Genomic DNA, 19,608 nt, shown 5'->3' with positions numbered 1-19,608 from the left:
TTAAAAATAGAACTACCATAGGACCCAGCAATTCCACTTCTGGGTATTGATTTAAACAAAATCTGAAACATTCATTCAAAATGATATACGTACACTTATGTGTACTGCAGCATTATTTCCAAAAGCCAAGACATGGAAGCAACCCAAGTGCCTCTTGATAAGCGAGTGAATAAAAAAAATGGTGGTTCCTATATATGCGATGGAATACTACTCAGCCATAAAAAGGAACAAAATCCTGCCATTTGTGAGAGTTTGGGTAAACCCAGATAGAAGGTATTATACCAAGTGACATAAGTCAGAGAAATACAAATGCCCAGTGATTTCACTTATGTGTAGAATCTAAAAAGCAAAATCAATGAGCAAAAAATACAGAAACAGATTCATAGATACAGACACCAAATTGCCAGATGGGAGGGGGATTGGGAGGCTGGATGAATGTGTGAAGGGATCAAGAAGTACCAGTTGGCAGTTACAGAATAGTCATGGGGATGTAAGTACAGCCTAGGGGATACAGTCAATAATGTTGTAGTAACTACATGTGGTGCCGCATGGGTACCAGACTTTTTGGGGTGATCAGTTTGTAAAGTACACAAATGTCTAATCAGTATGTTGTGTACCTCAAACTAATATGATATTGTATGTCTACCAATTAAAAAATGAACATAGGAAAAATATAAATGACAAAAGAAAACTGAAAAGGAGAACTGAAAATGGGAAATTCCTCTGAGATAGACAGGCTAGATGGCTTATAAATAGCCCATACTCATGGAGAAAGTTCATTCACACTCGGAGCCCTTCGTGAGCCTTTGCCTCGGTGCCTAGGTGGAGGGAAGTGAGCACCACCGTTGCTCTCGTCGCCATGGCCAACAGGAGCATCGTCCAGGTAGCTCTCCTACTGTGTTTCTCCAGCACAGCTCTTTCCGTGAGCTACGATGTGCTTCAGTTCCAACAGAGAGGCAGTATTTCAGCCTGTCGGACTCTCCTCCGGCAGTTGAATGGAACCTTTTACTATTGCCTCAAGGACAGGACGGACTTCAAGTTCCCGGAGGAGATTAAACTACAGAAGTTCCAGGAGGAGGAAGCCATATTGGTCATCCATGAGATGCTCCAGCAGATCTTCTATCTTTTCAGAAGAAATTTGTCCAGCACCGGCTGGAATCAGACCATCATTGAGAAACTCTATGAGGAACTCAGTTGGCAGATGGACCATCTGGAGGCAGCCCTGGAGGACATCATGGAGGAGGGAAACTTCACCTGGGGAAAAAACAGGACCCTGCTGCACCTAAAGCAATATTACTTAAGGATTGTACAGTATCTGAAGGCCAAGTTGTACAGCAGATGTGCCTGGACAGTGGTCCGAGGGCACATCCTCAAGAACTTTTCCGTGCTTTACACACTTACAGATCTTATCTTCAAAAACTGAACATCTGTCAGCCTGTGCCTCTGGGAAGGGGCGACACTGACCATGACCTCGGGCACTCTTTAGGGTCACTCTTTGACGGACAGCTCATGAACTGCCTTTGAAAGGACAGCTAGACCTGTTGAATTTTATTAAATTATTCGTTAAGTTATTTTTTAATTTATTTAAGCTTTATCTTGGAAAATAAATTTTTTGAAACAAATGCAACATGGCAGTTTTTATTTCAACTTGATTTATATAACTACCCACATTGCAAGCTACAGGGCACCTATTAGAAGTTCTCTCTAAACCACACCTGCAAAGTAGTTCTGGCCTGTGTCTTCCAGGAATTTAAAACTCAAGGAAGCCACACAAAATACACAAGGTAAGGGACAATCAGGGGACCTGCATCTTATTTGGGAATAAATGTGGCCTGAGCCTCTACAGAATTAAAATGGAAGAGGCAGGTGGGTGTCTCTGGAACTAAACCAGGGAGCCTACTGCTTCTACTCGGTGGCCCAGGCTCTCTGGCCCTAAAGTTCGACTTTGACTGGCTTTCAGGATAACCATGGGAATATCTCAGCTCTTGTGTTCACCCTAAATTCATCCCTGTTACCTCTGGAGCGCTCTGCTCACCACCCTAACCCTGCAAGGTTAAAAATACTATGCGCCCCCTACAAAGCTAAGGGTGAGAAGTCCCAGGCAATTCTGGAACACTGTTAATTAGCAGCCCCTTCATTATAGTCTTCCGGGGACAGCCAAGATTAGGGGTTTCTGAGGGGAGCTGTGGACTCTGACTGCTTCCAGGGCACAGACACCAGAGGGAGGAAGAGCTCTGCTGTGTATCCCTGCCATCTGGCTAGGTTTTTGCCCTATTTTCACCCCCAGAAAAGCAAATTTACTCCTGGTCTCCCCTGCCTTGTTTACACAGAATTTCAGAAAAATCTTAGCTGATTTTCCTGCTGCTCTGCATCTGTGGATCCACATAGTCCCTGGGGCCAAATCCTGGGCAAGGGCAGCAGATTAAATCCTTTCAGGGCCAGTGAAAAACCAGGATGCATGAGAGAAGGGAAATTCAGGTGAGGTAGAGAGGGCACGAAATTTCCCCAGGGCTTGCACTGGGAAAATCAAGTCTTCCTGGGAGCTCTCTGTGCGCATGGCCAGCATTGCTGGATTTCTGTCTTTGTGTTGCGACCCTTTGGGTTCTAGGGCTATTATGACTGTTCCTGTTGTTAGCAGGTGCCATCCCGGCACTGTGCTGAACTGTTACGCATGTAACCGTGCTTAGCCCTCTTCAGCAGCACCCCTGAGATAGGCACAACTACATTATTGCTATTTTACAGGTCAGGAAACTAAGTCTCAGAGAGATTAAGTAGCTGTCCCAAGATCACATAACTAGTAAGTGGAGTTTTAAAAAGCTCAAAGGTAAGAATCACATGAAATTTTATCTAGGCATTTTCTCCTGCTATCCCCTGCTTTGAATTGTTTCCATGGACACCTTGTTTCTGTTCCCCAGCCTCCTACCTGACTGCTTTCTTTCCACCTTCCCCCTTGAGCCCGATAGGTAGCTAGAGGGTCACTTTTCAGTAATTCCAAGGGTCTCAGCTCATGGTCTTCCTCGTTCAGGACTTCATAGTGAGACCCGGGGATTCATCATGATCAGCCATCTTTGCCCTGGACCAGAATCCTGGGTTCAACTTACTTGAAAGGAAAATCAGAAACTTAGTGCCAAGGGATGAAGGTAAAATTTAGCTTTCTCTAGTGCACATAATTGGAATGATCCTCTCATTATTACAAGGAGGGTTTTGAACCTGGCTGGAAAAAATTTACATTTCTAGACTCATCCTGAGCTACTCACGTCAGTGAATCCCTTCCTCCACAGTGAATTTTCTTCTGGCTCTAAAGCCTTTGGTGCTTGGTCCCTTGCTGCCTCCCCTCACTGTGAGCCCTCTGGCTGCCACGTCCAGTCCTGCCAGTCGCCCTGCTCACTGCAGCTCCCACAGAGAGTGCTCCCTGTGCTGTGACCCCCACGCAGCTCCTGTGATTCAATGGATGCGTTCTCTGAAGGAAAGTGATATGTAGAACTTAGAAAGTTATTGATGGAGAAGGTGGGTGAGCAAATAGCAGAACGTAAGGATTCTTGGAGAAAACAGAAACCAAAAACCCAAACCCTTCATCCCAAGGTTCAAGTATTAACATTTGAGTAACTGTCTTAGTGTGGTGCTTGATTCAATGTAAGCCAGTCAGGGAGGACGACAGTCACAACAACAACAACGATATTTGCAAACAATACAGTTAATTAAATATAAACGTCTCTTTTTGGTTGAAATTAGGCTGTTTATACAAATATAGCAATTCAATATGTAAACTTACCCTGGAGTAAGAGGATGAATAAATATGTGGATCTAAAATCATATATTTCACACTATTAGAATTACTATTATGAATTAGAATATTTTGCTTTACTTATACATTTGTTTCTTTGTCTTTAAAGGGGTAGGACATCAAAATCTTTCTTTTATTTCTGTTTTCCTGCCTTCTTCCCAGCTGTGGGTCATGGAAGAGAGCCCAGTACACCCAGTCTCCAAGCCAGTATTTGACGTATGTCCAGTAGATGGCAGTGTTACACCAAAGTTCCATATCCTTGGCTGGGAATGCATCCCTCACTAGCCAAGCAAGACTCCAAAGCTGAGGGCCTGGAGCACAGAGAAGGAAGGTTGCCTAAAATCTTTATTCTTTCATTGTTTTAGTCTGACCCAGTGCATCGTTGGTGAATGAATCACCAAAGAAAGGCTATTAAATGCCTACAGTAGCAGATGGCAGGGCGGGAGGGGGCGGGAGGGGATAGTCTGGGTGACACTCACCTGGGTCTTTCCAGTTATTTTCTGAACCGTAAGAGAACCTCGGTGCAGTTTCAGTGTAAGTCTAGGAACACATGAGCAGCTGTGATGACTAAAGACGGCAACCATGTTTTCTTCCTTCAAAAAGAATTTATATTCCAAGATGAGAACTGTCTTCAGAGCCAGTTTACAAGATAGATAAAAATATCAAACTTTATAATCATTCTTTACTTCACAGGTGGTAACACAAGGCTCACGGGCCAAATCCAGCCCTCCTCCTTGTTTTATTCGGCCGGCACCTCGTTTCTACCAGGTAGCAGCGCCCCCCTAGTGAAGGCATAGTTACATTTATACAGTCCTGAAATTACATCCGGCCCTTTGAAGGTAACCTTGAGGTTGATGTGGCCCCACCATGCAAATGAGTTTGACAGCCCTGCTTTATCTTAAAATGAGAATTGTTAAATTCAAATTGATTACCATCTTATTGACCACATGACTCCTAAAAATTTTTTGATGTTGAGATTTGGAATATGTGGCACTAATTTAGCATATTGCATTCAACTTACTGTTAATTTAAGAGCATCCAAAATTAACATACTTTTATTTTCTGTAGTATAGAGTGAACTTCTATTCAAAAACTTTTTAGACCTTTTTATCTGTTTGTACATGAACATAAATTCACATGGATATCTATTTGTATTGTTCTTATGCACACTTAACTATGCTGACGAAAAGCAACAGTCCCGGTAACAGCTGGTGGCAAATAATAGTCAGTTAAAATTAGTTTAAAAATTGTTTTTGAAGTATTATGCAATTTTCATTCAAAATTAAGAACAACTTTAAATTGCTTTAGAAGGTATGTCGTCTGTAATGACCACCAGAGAGGTGGAGGGAGTGTGGCAAGTAACAAAGACATAACAAAGTAAGGCAAACAGTGAAGCGTAGCCAATGGATTGAAGAACCAAACATAAAGTGATTAAGATAATAAATCTAATAAGTTAATAAAAGAAAAAACTCTTGATTGGTTTTAAACACGAACACCATGATTTCTTTGCACGGGGAGAAAAGTCTAAAATCAAATAATAATGAAAACTTAATACTAAAACCGTAACAGAAAAGGTGGGCAAAGACAAAGCAAGAAAATACAATGGAGAAAAGTCATTAGAGGTGGCAACACCAATATCTATATTGATATCTATGAGAATTCAATGAAAGTGGGCTACATTTGAGAAAGAGGGTAAATATCCATAGGAAACAAGTAGAATGTATAATTAAATTATAAAAGACATGGAGGTAATGTTCAAACAGTATAAAGCATTAAGCAAAAACTTTAGCATTATAGAGAAATGTGACCAAAAACTTGATGTTAGCACTGAAATTTTAGCACAATGCTCTTCGATTATAAAAATAATGTAGAAAAGTAATAAGAACAAGAAGAATTGGAAAATGTGCCTTCAAAGAGTAAATTGTAACTAAGACTCTGGGGCACTATGACCCAGAACAGGAAATATAATCTCTTGCAAACATTTATAAATCATCCACAAAAATCATCATACACTAGACTACAAGGAAAACATCAGTAACTCCTCCAAAGAAAGGAGATACGGTAGGCTGTATGCTCAGATAACAATGCCTGAATTAGTTTAAAACAGATTTTAAACCATTATTTAGATATTTAAAACCATAATGATAAATTATAGTCAAGTCAGAGAGAAAACATAAAATGACAAATGTAGAAAGTACTGGAAAATAAAACACTATTCTTAAAATTTGCAGAAGCAAATTTATACACCAAGTTAAACTCATAGGTTTATCGAACGTAAGAATTAAAAATGGACTGGACTCATGCATTAAAATCAGTTTGAATTCTAAATAATATTAAAACATGTAATAAAAGCTAACCTTTCTTGAGTGTTCTCTCTAACAGAAACTGCACTAAGCACTTTTTAGAAAGTATTTTTTAATCTTTTCAGCAAACTTGCTAAGCTCTTACACAGTAGATTACGCTCTACTGTGTGTCCTTAGATGATAACAACTCTCTTTTATTGAGTACCTACTATGCGCAAAAACAACAGACCGTAGGAGTTATTGAGTAGCACAACTTGGATTCAGACCCCATCAGTATTTCCCAATTTCATATGCTTTCCACTGTGACAATTAAAAATCACATTAATGAAACAATTCATCATGATTAAGAATATCTTAGAAAAATAAAGATAATTTGACAAAAGAAAATATATTATTTTATATTTATATAATGCACCATCTATCACATCAGAGCTCAGTCAGTGATAGTTTTTTAAATATTAGTTGCAAAGTGGAGTCTAAAACTCGAACAGTGAACTTTTACTTGAGTTCTGATAATCCACTACCATGGGACCAGCCTAGAACAGTGAACTGTGTTTCACTGTTTAACACTGTTGAACAGTGTTAAAATTCTGCTACATAAAAACCTGTCGACCTGACTCTCCTTTGAATAAGTCTCTTACCCATGTGCGATTTTATACTATATGCATTGATCATTTGGAAAATATTGCTTCATTGTGATATTCAGATCTTACAAATGTATGTAGGTTTCAATTGATATAATCAAGAACTTCATTCGTTAATATCACCAGTGTTGTCATCACGAAAATCTTTAAGTATCGTGAAGTTGTCAAGTTCACGGTGGTAGGTTTTCCAAAATTCTAACATTCTATTGTGAGCTCAACTATTATGATAGACAACAAATGATTTTCTTGAAGTGACAGTTTCATTTCATTAATACCTTGAGAAAACATCTGTCCAATGCCCAGTTTTTAATGACCATAGTTTGCCTGTCATTCTGTCAAGTAAAGATGGTTTCTGTGAAAAGAGTGGCTAGTTTAGCTTACAACTCAAAGGACGGCGTGCTTCTCACAACAAGCATCATGCATCAAAAGGGCTCGTCGCACAGGACATGTAAAAGACTCTCACAGAGAATATTAAGAAGATGTGTACTCAAAGCTGAAATGTAATGAAATTAAAATCTCACTATTGCATCACAGGCATTCTGAAGTGAAACTGGCTTTTTTAACTTCAGGTTTATTATGGTGAAAAATATAATAATTACTTGACCAATTTTGTGCAACCACCTTCACTGACTTAAGCACCAGTAGTTTTATCCACCATTGTGTTTTCACCATCAGTGCAAGTTGTTAATGTGGTAAAAAAGGCAAATAATATCTTGACATTATTGTAAAAGCAATTTTGACCTCATGGATCCCCTTAAAGTTTCTAGGGTTCCCCTGGAAGCCCACAGAGCACACTTTGAGAGCTGTTATTCCAATGAATTTTCTGTGCCTGTTCTGGTCAAGTTGCTCTCTAACCTTAAATCCTAAAGTAACTTAGGATTAAGTCTAACATCTTTAACAGTCTATCATTGGGCCCCTTTCCATTGCTCTAGCCTCCTTACAAGCCATAATCTCTGTCAGTACAGTCCCACCATTCTGGCCAAATGAACCAGGCCCTTCCCTTGGGAGCCATTATTTTTTTAACACTGGGACAGTTTGCCTCCCGCACAATACTTCAACTCTTACTCATCCTTCAGGGCTTATACTTTCTATTACTTCCCTGGGGGAAACTGAAGGTAGCCTAAATTATAAGCTACCCAGGATACTCACTGCCAAAGCATATTTTACTTTCACTGTGTAGCCAAGATTACAAATATAAATAAGTAATTACATTTTAACTACTTCTTTTATTTTATTTGATATTTGTTTCAGGTGTACAGCATAGTGGTTAGACAATTATATACTTTAGGAAGTGATTCCCTGATGATTCTAGTACCTACTGGGCGCCACACATAGTTATTATTTACAATATTATTGGTTGTCTTCCTTAGGCTCTACCTGACATCTTTATGACTATTTTTAAATTTCTCACTCCCTTCACCCTTTTTACCCATTCCCCCACCACTTCCATCTGGCAATCCTCACTTTGTTCATTGTATATATGAATCTGTTTCTGTTTTGTTTGTTCGGTTTTTGTTGTTCATTTAGATTTCACATATAAGTGAAATCATATGGTACTTTTCTATCTCTGCCTGACTTACTTCACTTAGCATAATACCTTCTACCTGGATCCATCCATATTGATGGAAATGGCAAAGTTTCATTATTTTTATATCTGAGTAATATTCTATTGTGTATAGGTACCACTGTTTTTTTTTATTCACTTGGATTTCTTCCATATCTTGGCTGTTGTAAATAATGCTGCAATGAACCTAGCAGTTCATATACCTTTTTAAATTAGTGTTTTGGATTTATTTGGATAAATACCTGGAAGTAGAATTGCTGAGTCATGTGGTAGTTCTATTTTACCATTTTCTAGGAACCTCTGTACTGTTTCCATAGTGTCCAGCAATTGACAATCCACCAACAGTACACACGGGTTCCCCTTTCCCAAAACCTTGCCCACACTTATAGCTTGCTGATTTATTGGTGGTAGGCCTTCTGACAGGTGCAAGGTGATATCTCATTGTGGTTTTAACTTGCATTTCTCTGATGATCTGTGACATTGAGCATCTTCTCATTTTTTTTGTTGGACATCTGCATGTCCTCTTTGGAGATATATCTATTTAGGTCTTCTACCCATTTTTAATTTGGATTGTTTGTCATTTGGTGTTGAGTTGTAAGAGTTGTTTATGAATTTTGTATATCTTATTGGCAAATATCTTCTCTTATTCAGTAGGTTGGTTTTTCATTTTGTTGGTGGTTTTCTTTGCTGTGCAAAACATTTTTTTAGCATGATGGAGTCCCATTTCTTTATTTTTTTCTTTTGTTTCCCTTGCCCAAGGAGACATGTTAGAAAAAAATATTACTAAGAATAATATCAGAGGGTGTGCTGCTTATGTTTCTTCTAGAAGTTTAATGGTTTAGGATCTTTGATTCAAACTTTAATCAGTTTTCAGTTTATTCTTGTGTATGGTGTAAGAAGGTGGTCTAGTTTCATTTTTTTTGCATGTATCTCCCCAATTTTCCCAACACTATTTGTTGAATAGACTGTCTTTACCCTTTTGTATGTTCTTTTTTTAAAATATATTTATTGATTATGCTATTACAGTTGTCCCATTGCCCCCTCCACTCCATCCTGCCCACCCACTTCCTCCCACATTCCCCCCCTATAGTTCATGTCCATGGGTCATACTTATAAGTTCTTTGGCTTCTACATTTCCTACACTATTTTTACCCTCCCCCTGTCTATTTTCCACCTATCATCTATGCTACTTATTCTCTGTACCTTTCCCCCCCTCTCCCCTTCCCAGTCCCCTATGGACAACCCTCCATGTGATCTCCAGTATGTTCTTGCCTCCTTTGTCAATATTAACTGACCACTAGGCATGGGTTTATTTCTGGGCTCTCCATTTTTCTATTCCATTTGGTTTGTGTGTCTGTTTTTATGCCAGTACCATGCTGGTTTGCTTTCTATGGTCTTATAGTATAGTTTGATACTAGGTAGTATGATACCTTCCATTTGATTCTTCTTTCATTAGATTGCTGTTGCTATTCAGGGTCTTTTCTGGTTATGTATAAATTTTAGGATTATTTGTTCTAGTTCTGTGAAAAATACCATTGGTTTTTTGATTGTGTTGAATCTATATCACTGGAGAGGACAGCTCAACCCAGGAACATTGGCAGCTGTTCCCCAAACTTTTGCCCTGAAACCATATGGTTCAGTTTCTCCCCAAGCCACCATCCCTTCTTGGGAGCCCAACGTGAGTACCTGTGAGTGAGAGTTTGTGTGCTGACCCTTTAAGAGGATGCCTGGGTTTCCAGCAGCTTTCTGTGTCACTGAGACAATAGAAGGAATCCCCACTATATAGTAATAGTAATACATAGTTATTACAATATTATTTAAAGTCATTCCTGTATTTCAGACAGGAAAGGGGAGAGATTATGGTACCATGTGGGTATTAGGCTTATTGTGGGGATCATATTATAAATTATATAAATGTGTAACCACTGTGCTCTACACCTAAAACTAATATAAAATAATAATTCATTTCAACTGTAATTCATCAAAAATGAGAAGTCCTAATTCAATGGAATCCTTGTATCTTAATAATAACTGACTATACTAATGATAGAGCTACCAAGTTCTTTCTTCCTGTTGTTAAGACCAACTTCATTTTTACTTTAAATATTTTGAACTTCCAGCCAAGAAGGAGGCATACATAAGTATACGTTGCCTCCTCGCACAACGAAAAGAAGGACAACAACAAGTTTGAAAACAAAAAATAGCAAGAACTGCCAGAAAATTGTACTGTATAAAAGTCCAACAACCAAATAGTTAAAGAAGAAACATTCATTCAGACTGGTAGGGAAGGTGGAGATGGGCAGCCAGAGTGGAGAGGACATGCACCAAGGCATCAGCTGGAATTGGTAGGGAGAGTTGGCAGATAGTGGTCCCTCACTGGTATGCAGATAAACCGGGAGGAACAATCAGGGAGGGAGACAGACTGTGCAACCCAGGGTTCCAGTGTGGGGAAATAAAGCCTCAAAACCTCTGATTGAAAAAATCTGTGGGGGTTGCAGTGGTGGGAGAAGCTCCAAGCAAAACAGGAGAATTTGTTGGAGAGTCCCACAGGGTCCTAGAATGTACAAAAGCCCACCCACCCTGGAATCAGCACCAGAAGGGCCCCATTTGCTTGTGGACAGTCAGGGAAGTGACTGAAAGCTGGCCAAGAGCCCAGTAAGTGTACTTGTTCCTTCTCAGACCCCTCCCACCCCACATACAGCGCCACAACACAGCAACATAGGTAGTCCTGCCCTGGAGAATACCTAAGGGTCTGCCCCTAATGATGTAACAGGCATGCTGAGACAAAAAATATATATATATTTCATTTGGGATATGTATATACATACATATACATATATATACAAATATATATATATATATATATATATGTATATATATGTATATGTATGTATATACATATCCCAAATGAAAGAACAAATCAAATCTCCAAAAATAGAACTAATAAATGAAGAGATAGTCAACCTATCAGATGCAGAGTTCAAAACACTGGTAATCAGGATGCTCACAGAAATGGTTGAGTATGGACACAAAATAGAGGACAAAGTGAAGGCTATGCAAAGTGAAATAAAGGAAAATATACAGGGAACCAACAGTGAAGGGAAGGAAACAGGGACTCAAATCAATGATTTGGACTAGAAAGAAGAAGTAAATGTTCAACCAGAACAGAATGAAGAAACAAGAATTTTGAAAAATGAGGAGAGGCTTGGGAACCTTCAGGACAACTTTAAACAGTCCAACATTTGAATCACAGGGGTGCCAGAAGGAGAAGAAGAAGCGCATGAAATTGAAAACTTATTTGAAAAAATAATGAAGCAGAACTTCCCCAATCTGGCAAAGGAAATAGTCTTTCGGTAAGTCCAGGAAGCTGAGAGAGTCCCAATGAAGTTGGACCCAAGGAGGAACACACCAAGGCACATCATAATTACGTTACCCAAGATTAATGATAAGGGGAGAATCTTAAAAGCAACAAGAGAAAAGGAGAGAGTTACCTACAAAGGAGTTCCCACAAGTCTATCATCTGATTTCTCAAAAGAAACCCTACAGGCAAGAAGGGGCTGGAAAGAAGTATTCAAATCATGAAAGGCAAGGACCTACATCCAAGATTACTCTATTCAGCAAAGCTATCATTTAGAATGGAAGGGCAGATAAAATGCTTCACAAATATGGTAAAGTTAAATCAGTTTATCATCATCAAGCCCTTATTATATGAAATGTTAAAGGCACTTACCTAAGAAAAAGAAGATAATCAAAACTGTGAATATTAAAATGACAACAAACTCACAACTATCAATAACTGAACCTAAAAAACAAAAACAAACTGAGCAAACAATGAGAACAGCAACAGAATCATAGAAATGGAGGTGACCTGGAGGGTTATCAGTGGGGAGGGGGATGGGGGAATGAGGGAAAAAGTTCAAGGAATAAGAAACATAAATAGTAGGTACAAAATAGACAGGGAGAGTAAAGAATAGTATAGGAAATGGAGAAGCCAAAGAATTTATATGTACTACCCTTAGACATGAACTAAGGGGAGGGGGAATGCTTGTGGGAGGGAGAGTACAGGGCCCATGTCCATGAATCATGAATATATGTTCTTTGACTAATCCCTTTAGCTTCTTTCAACCAGTCCCCACCTCCCACCTCCCCTCTTACAGCCATCAGTCTGGTCCATGTTCCTATGGCTCTGGTTCTGTTTTACACATTATTTCGTTCACTAGGCATCACTTATAAGTGAGATCATATAGTACTTGTCTTTCATCAATAAGGTTATTTGACTTACCATAATAGTCTCCAGTTCCATCCACACTGTTGCAAAAGGTAAGAATTCCTTCTTTTTTACTGCTGCATTGTATTCCATTGTGTAAATGTACTACAGCATTTTCATCCACTCATCTACTGAACGACACTGAGGATGTTTCCAAACCTCGGCTATTGTAAACAATGCTGCTATGAACATAGAGGTGCTTATATTCTTTTGAGTTGGTGACTAGGAATTCTTAAGATATATTCTCAGCAGTGGAATTGCTGGGTCAAAAGGAAGTTCCACATTTAATTTTTTGAGGAAATTCCAAACTGTGTTGCAGTGATTGTACCCTCTGCATTCCTACTAACAGTGCACTAGGGTTCCCTTTTCCCACATCCTCACCAGTGCTTGTTGCTTGTTGATTTATTAATGATGGCTTTTCTGACCATCATCTGTGAGGTGATATCCCACTGTGGTTTTAACTTGCATCTCTCTAATGGCTAGTGATGTTGAACATTTTTTTCATATGTGTATGGGCCATCTGTATGTCCTCCTTGGAGAAGTGTCTGTTCAGGTCTTTTGCCCATTTTTAAATAGGATTTTTTGTGTTCCTGGTGTTGAGTCATATGTTATTTATATAATTTGGAAATTAAACCCTTATCCAATGTATCACTGGCAAATATGTTCTCCCATTCAGTGGGTTCCCTTTTCATTTTGATGCTGGTTTCTTTAGCTGTGCAGAAGCTTTTTAATTTGATGTAATCCCACTTTTTCACTTTTTCCTTTGTTTCCCTTGCCGGAGGAGACACAATGGCAAAAATATTGCTATGTGAGATATCTGAAATTTTACTGCCTATGTTTTCCTCTAGGAATGTTATGGTATTATGACTTATAATTAAGTCTTTTATCCATTTTGAGTTTTTGGTGTATGGTATAAGATGTTGGTCCAGTTTCTTTCTTTTTTTTTTTTTTGCGTGGACTGGTGCAGTTCTCCCGACACCATTTATTCAAGAGACTGTCTTTACTCCATTGTACGCTCTTCCCTCCTTTGTCAAATATTAATTGGACATAGAGACATGGGTTTATTTCTGGGCTCTCTATTCTGGTCCACTGATCTATGTGTCTGTTCTTTTGCCAGTACCAGACTGTTTTGATTGCAGTGGACTTACAGCAGCAGTCCTCAACCTTTTTGGTTCCATGGATTGATGGGGCAGATGGATGGCAGGAGTAGGAGCTCAGGTGAGCTTTGCTCATGACCTGGTTCCTAACAAGCCAAGGACCAGTACCAGTCTGTGGCCCAGGCTTTGGGGACCCCTGCCTTATAGTGTAGCTTGATACCAGCTATTGTGATCCCTCCAACTTGTTCTTCCTTCTCAAGATTGCTGAGGCTCTTCAAGGTCTTGGTTCCATATAAATTTTTGGAGTATTTGTTCTATAACTGTGAAATATGCTGTTGGTATTTTACTAGGAATTGTGTTGAATCTACAGATTGCTTTGGGTAGTATGGACATTTTAATGATGTTAATTCTTCCAATTTATGAACATGGCCTATGCTTTATTTATTTGTATCTTCCTCAATTTCTTTCATCAGTGTCCTACAGTTTTCCGAGTACAGGTCCTATACCTTGTTGGTTACATTTATTCCTAGGTACTTATTTTTGTCGTTGCTGCAATAATAAATGGGATTGTTTTCTTAGTTTCTCTTTCTGATAGCTCATTATTGGTGTATAAAAATGCCATCAGCTTCTGAATATTGACTTTGTATCCCACTACTTTGCCAAATTCAATTATTAGGTCTAGTAGTTTTTTGGTGGAGCGTGTAGAGTTTTCTAGGTACAATAGCATGTCACCTGCGAATGCTGAGTTTTACTTCCTTCTTTCTAATTTGGATGCCTTTTATTTTTCTGCTTGTCTAATCACTGTGGCTAGGACTTCCAGTACTATGTTGAATAAGAGTGGTGAAAGCAGATAGCTCTTTCTTGTTCGTGGTTTTAAGGGAAATGCTTTTAGTTTTTGCCCACTGAGTATGATGTTGGTTGTAGGTTTTTGTTTATGGCCTTTATTATGTTGAGGTCTGCTCCCTCTGTTGCCACTTTGCTGAGTGTTTTTAATCATAAATGGGTACTGGATTTTATCAAATGCTTTTTCTGCATATATTGATATGATTATATCATTTCTTGTCCTTCATTTTGTTTATGTGATGTATCATATTTGGTGATTTGTGAATATTGTACCAACCTTGCATCTCTGTGTTAAATCTCACTTGATCATGGTGCATGATCTTTTTAATGTATTACTGGATCCAGATTGGTAAAATATTGTTGGGAATCTCAGCATCTAAGTTCATCAGGGATATTGGCCTATAATTTTCTTTCTTTGTTCTTTCTTTGTATCTTTACCTAGTTTTGGAGTTAGAATAATACTGACATCATAAAGAGCTTTGTAGTCTTCTCTCTTCTTGAATTTTTTGGAATAGTTAGAGAAGGAAAGGTGTTAGCTCTTCTTTGAATGTTTGGTAAAATTCACCTGTGAAGCCATCTGGTCCAGGCCTTTTTTGTGCTGGGAGTTTTTTGATTACTACTTCAATTCCATTAGTTGTTAGCAGTCCGTTTAGGTTTTCTGCTTCTTCCAGATTCAGTGTTGGACTGAAATGTATGTTTCTAGAAAAACATACCTCTTGCCCAAGTTGTCCAATTTCTTCTTCTTCCTGATTGAGTTTTGGACTGAATTGCATGTTTCTAGAAATGTATTCTTGCCCACACTGTCCAATTTCTTGACATATAGTTGTTCACAGTATTGTCTTACAATCCTGTGTATTTCTGTGGTATCAGTTGTTACTTCTCCTTCATTTCTGATTTTATTTATTTCAGTCCTGTCTCTTTTTTTTTTTTGTTAATGCATCTGGTACATTGTTCATCGATTTTGTTTATCTTTTCACAGAATCGTCTCCTGGATTCATTGATCTTTTGAATTATTTATAGTCTCTTCATCATTTATTTCCGCTCTGATGTTTTTTAAAACTTATATTTTATTGATTATGCTATTACAATTGTCCTTGTTTTTACTCCCTTTGCTCCTCTCCACCCAGTGCCCCCTACTCCCTCAGGCAATCTCTGCACCATTGTTCATGGCCATGGGTCATATAAGTTGTTTGACTACTCCCTTTCCTAAACTGTACTTTTAATCCCCATGGCTATTCTGTAACTACCCCTTTGCACTTCTTAATCCCCTCACCTCTTCACCCATTCTTCCCCTCCCCCATCCCATCTGGCAACCTTCCAGTAACTAACTTCTTTTTTCTTGCTTTTAAGAGTCTCTCTTTATCTTTCACCTGTGGCCTTTAATAATAATGTGTCTTGGAGTGGGCCTCTTTGCATCCATCATAATTGGGACTCTCTGTGCTCCCTGGACTTGCATGTCTATTTCCTTTACCAAATTAGGAAAGTTTTCTTTCACTATTTTTCAGATAGATTTCCAATTTCTTGCTCTTTCTTTTCTCCTTCTGGCACCCCTATGAGGTGAATGTTGGACCTCTTAAATTTGTCCCAGAGGCTATTTATACTATCCTCATTTTTTTGGATTCTTTTTTCTTCTTGTTCTTAATGGTTGTTTTCTGCCTTCTTTTGTTCCAGAAACATTGATTTGATTTTTGACTTCATCCTTTCTACTGTTGTTTCTTTGTAAATTGTTCTTTATTTCAATTACTTCATCCTTTGTTTCTGACTGGATCTTTTTTATGCTGCTGAGGTCCTCACCAATTTCCTTGAGCATCCTTATCAACAGAGTTTTAAACTTCGCATCCAATAGATTGCTTATCTCCTTTCTGTTTATCTCTGTCACTGTAGTTTTGATCTGTTCTTTCATTTGGGTCATGTTTCTTTGTCTCCTCATTTTGGCAGCCTCCCTCTGTTTGCTTCTATGTATTAGGTAGAGGTGCTTTGACTTCATGTCTTCACGGTGTGGCCTAATATACTAGGAGCCTTGTAGGGTTCAGTGGCACAGCCTCCTCTAATACCTAAGCTGGGTACTCAAGGTGCACCCTTTGTATGGGCTGAGGTTACCCTCCTCTTCTAGTTGAGCCTTGGTCGCTGTTGGCAGATCAATGGGAGGGATTTACTCAGGCTAGTCAGCTGCACAGACTGGCTGTTACTGCTGACCACCAACCTCCACCCTCCGTGGAGCATCAGCTATGCAGGGGAAGGGTGGTGGTACTCTGAAGTGGTCTGTAGCTATCCACTTGGTGCCTTGGCCCTGGGGTTTTCCATGTGGTGCAGGCCAAGATCAGACCCCACCTGTGTTTTACCAGGAGCACCCTGCCTGAACTACAAAGCAATCTGAGATGGCTGCTATTTGTGCTCAACTTGGAGATTCCCAGATGAAACCAAGCTGTGACTCTAACCTGGCTGCCCTTAGGGCTCACTGAAGCTAGCTGTTGCTTGTTTGACAGGATTTGGGAGCCAAGACAAGCCATTCTTATGGAAAAGCGGCTTGAGTGGGCCCATAAGTTGGGTGGAGTAGAGCTTCTATGGATCTCCCAGGTGAGCCACACAATGTTAGCCAGATTGATGGAGTCTCAGATATGGTACCAGCTTACCAGCTCTGTGGGGAGGTGGGCTCAGCAAAGGACAATGGACTCTGCTTGCCCCAATGCCAAACACTTCAGTATCTCCCTATATACCACCCTGGTACATAGCTGCCATTGTGGTGCTGAAGCTCAGAGGGAGCCAATCTGCATTCGTGAGTTCATGAGTGGGTTCCCCAAGAGGAACTGCTTAGGGCTCCAGCAGTCTCCTCTATCAACTCAATCCCCACTGGTTTTCACAGCCAGAAGTTGTGGGGACTTACCTTCCTGGCACTGGAATCCTGGGTTGTGGGGGCTGGTATGGGCTCCTGAGATATGCCTCCTGAATTTTTGTCCACATGGGTATGGGCCAGCACATTTTGCATCCACAAGGCTCCTACTGCTCTGGATAGATGTGGTTTCTCCAGTTCCATAATTGTCTGACATTCATTCTACTCAGTTTCTGAAGTTCCTGAGTGATGGTTGTTCTATATTTTAGTTGTAATTTTGATGTGGTTGTACAAAGAAGTGAGCCATGTCTGCCTACATCACCACCTTGACTGGATGCATCTCTGCTCTGGTCTTGATTATTTCCTTCCTTCTATGCACTCTTTGCTTTGTTTGTTGCTATTTTTCTAGTTGTTTTAGGTGTAGAGTTAGATTTTTCACTTGAGATTTTTCTATCTACAGGTAGGCCTGTAATGCTATGAACTCTTTCCTCTCAGGACTGCTTTCACTGTGTCCCATAGGTTTTGGATTGTTGTGTGTTCATTTTCATTTGTTTTCAGGTAATTTTTGATTTCTTTCTTGAAAGTTTTTGAATGTTTTAGAGTTTTTTAATTGAGATTGATTTCTAGTTTCAAGCCATTGTGATTTGAGAAAACGCTTGATGTGATTTCCATTTTTGACTTTGTTAAGACTTATTTTGTGTCCTACTACATGTTCTTTCTTTGAGAATGATCCATGTACACTTGAGAAGAATGTTGCTTCGGGATGAAACGTTCTGTAAATTCAATGAAAACCATTTGATCGAATGTGTCATTTAATGCAGCTGTTTCCTTGTTGATTTTTTGTCTGGAACATCTATCCATTGTTGACAGTGGGGTGTCAAAATCCCTAGCAATGACTATATTGCTATTAATGTCTTCCTTAAAGTCCACCAAGATTTTTTTCATATGTTTAGGAGCTCCTACATTGGGTGTATGTATGTTTACAAGGGTTATATCCTCTTGTTGGGCCGATCCTTTTAGTATTATGTAGTGACCTTCTTTGTCTTTACTATGGCCTTTGTTTTAAAGTTTATTTTGTCAGACATAAGTATTGCTACCCCAGCTTTTTTTGGTCTCTATTTGCATGGAATATTTTTTCCATCCCTTACTTTTAGCCTGTGTAAATCTTTTGTTCTGAGGTGAGTCTTTTTTAGACAGCATATATATGGGTTGTGTTTTCTTTTCCATTCAGCTATCTATGTTTTTTGATTGGAACATTTAATCCACTAACATTAAAGGTTATCATTGATAGGTACTTATTCATTGCCATTTTTCCCTTTGTGCTCATGTTCCTCTTTCTCTCTATTTCTTCTTCTTCTTAAAGCAGTCCCTTTAGTGTCTTTTGAAATGCTGGTTTGGTGGAAATGTTCTCCATTAGCCTCTTTTTTTTTACTATGGGAAGCTCTTTATATCTCCTTCAATTTTAAATGAAAGCTTTCCTGGATAGAGTAGTCTTGGTTGCAGGTCCTTGCTTTTCATTACTTGGAATATGTCATGCCAATGCCTTCTTGCCTTTAATGTTTCTGTTGGGAAATCAGCTGACAGCCTTATTGGAGCTCCCTTGTAGGTACCTGTTTCTCCCTTGCTGCTTTTAAGATTCTCTCTTTGTCTTTAAACTTTGCCATTTTAATTATGATGTGTCTTGGTGTGGGTCTCTTTGGGTTCATCTTCACTGGGGCTCTCTCTGCTTCCTGAACTTGTGTGACTTTGTCATTAGCTAGGTTAGGAAAGTTCTCTGTCATTATTTCTTCAAACAGGTTTTCTATCCCTTGCTCACTTCCTTCTTCTTCTGGTGTCCCTATGATATGGATATTGTTATGTTTCATGCTGTCCCAAAACTCTCTTGAGCTATTCTTGTTCATTTTAAATCTTTTTTCTTTTTATTGCTCTGACTGGGGTTTTTTCAACCTTGTCCTCTAAATCGCCTGTTCGATCTTCTGCTTCCTCTAGTCCACTTTTACTTCCTTTAGTTTATTTGTCATTTCAGATATTGTATTTTTCATTTCCAAGTGCTTCTTATTCATAGTTTCTATGTCCTTTTTCAGGCTGATGTAGTTCCAACTACATTCCTCATAGTTCTCACTAAGTTCCTTGAGCATCCTTATAACCAATACTTTGAATTCTGTGTCTGATAATTTACTTTCCTCAATTTCATTTAGCTCTTTTTTGGGGATTTCTTCTTTTCTTTTGTTTTGATTAGAAATTGTTTTTTAGTCTCCCCATTTTAGCTGTCTCTT

The 19,608-nt window shown here is 39.1% G+C and overlaps 1 protein-coding gene across 1 annotated transcript; it reads left to right on the top strand.

Moving 5' to 3' along the window:
- The first annotated feature begins 859 nt into the window (after nucleotides 1–859).
- Nucleotides 860–1,423, top strand: LOC128781164 (interferon beta-like). Its single transcript, XM_053926279.1, has one exon. It carries the CDS (start codon nucleotides 860–862, stop codon nucleotides 1,421–1,423), a length of 564 nt encoding a protein of 187 aa, XP_053782254.1.
- The last annotated feature ends 18,185 nt before the right edge of the window (nucleotides 1,424–19,608 follow it).

This window comes from Desmodus rotundus, chromosome 1 (assembly GCF_022682495.2).
Source record: "Desmodus rotundus isolate HL8 chromosome 1, HLdesRot8A.1, whole genome shotgun sequence".
NCBI classification, from domain to species: domain Eukaryota; kingdom Metazoa; phylum Chordata; class Mammalia; order Chiroptera; family Phyllostomidae; genus Desmodus; species Desmodus rotundus.
The sequence above is the reverse complement of the archived record's forward strand: the minus strand, read 5'-3'. Positions and strand labels throughout refer to the sequence as shown.

What these genes read in the sequence shown, in the direction of transcription:
- LOC128781164 (XM_053926279.1), top strand. Translation starts at nt 860, where the DNA reads ATGGCCAACAGGAGCATCGTCCAGGTAGCTCTCCTACTGTGTTTCTCC.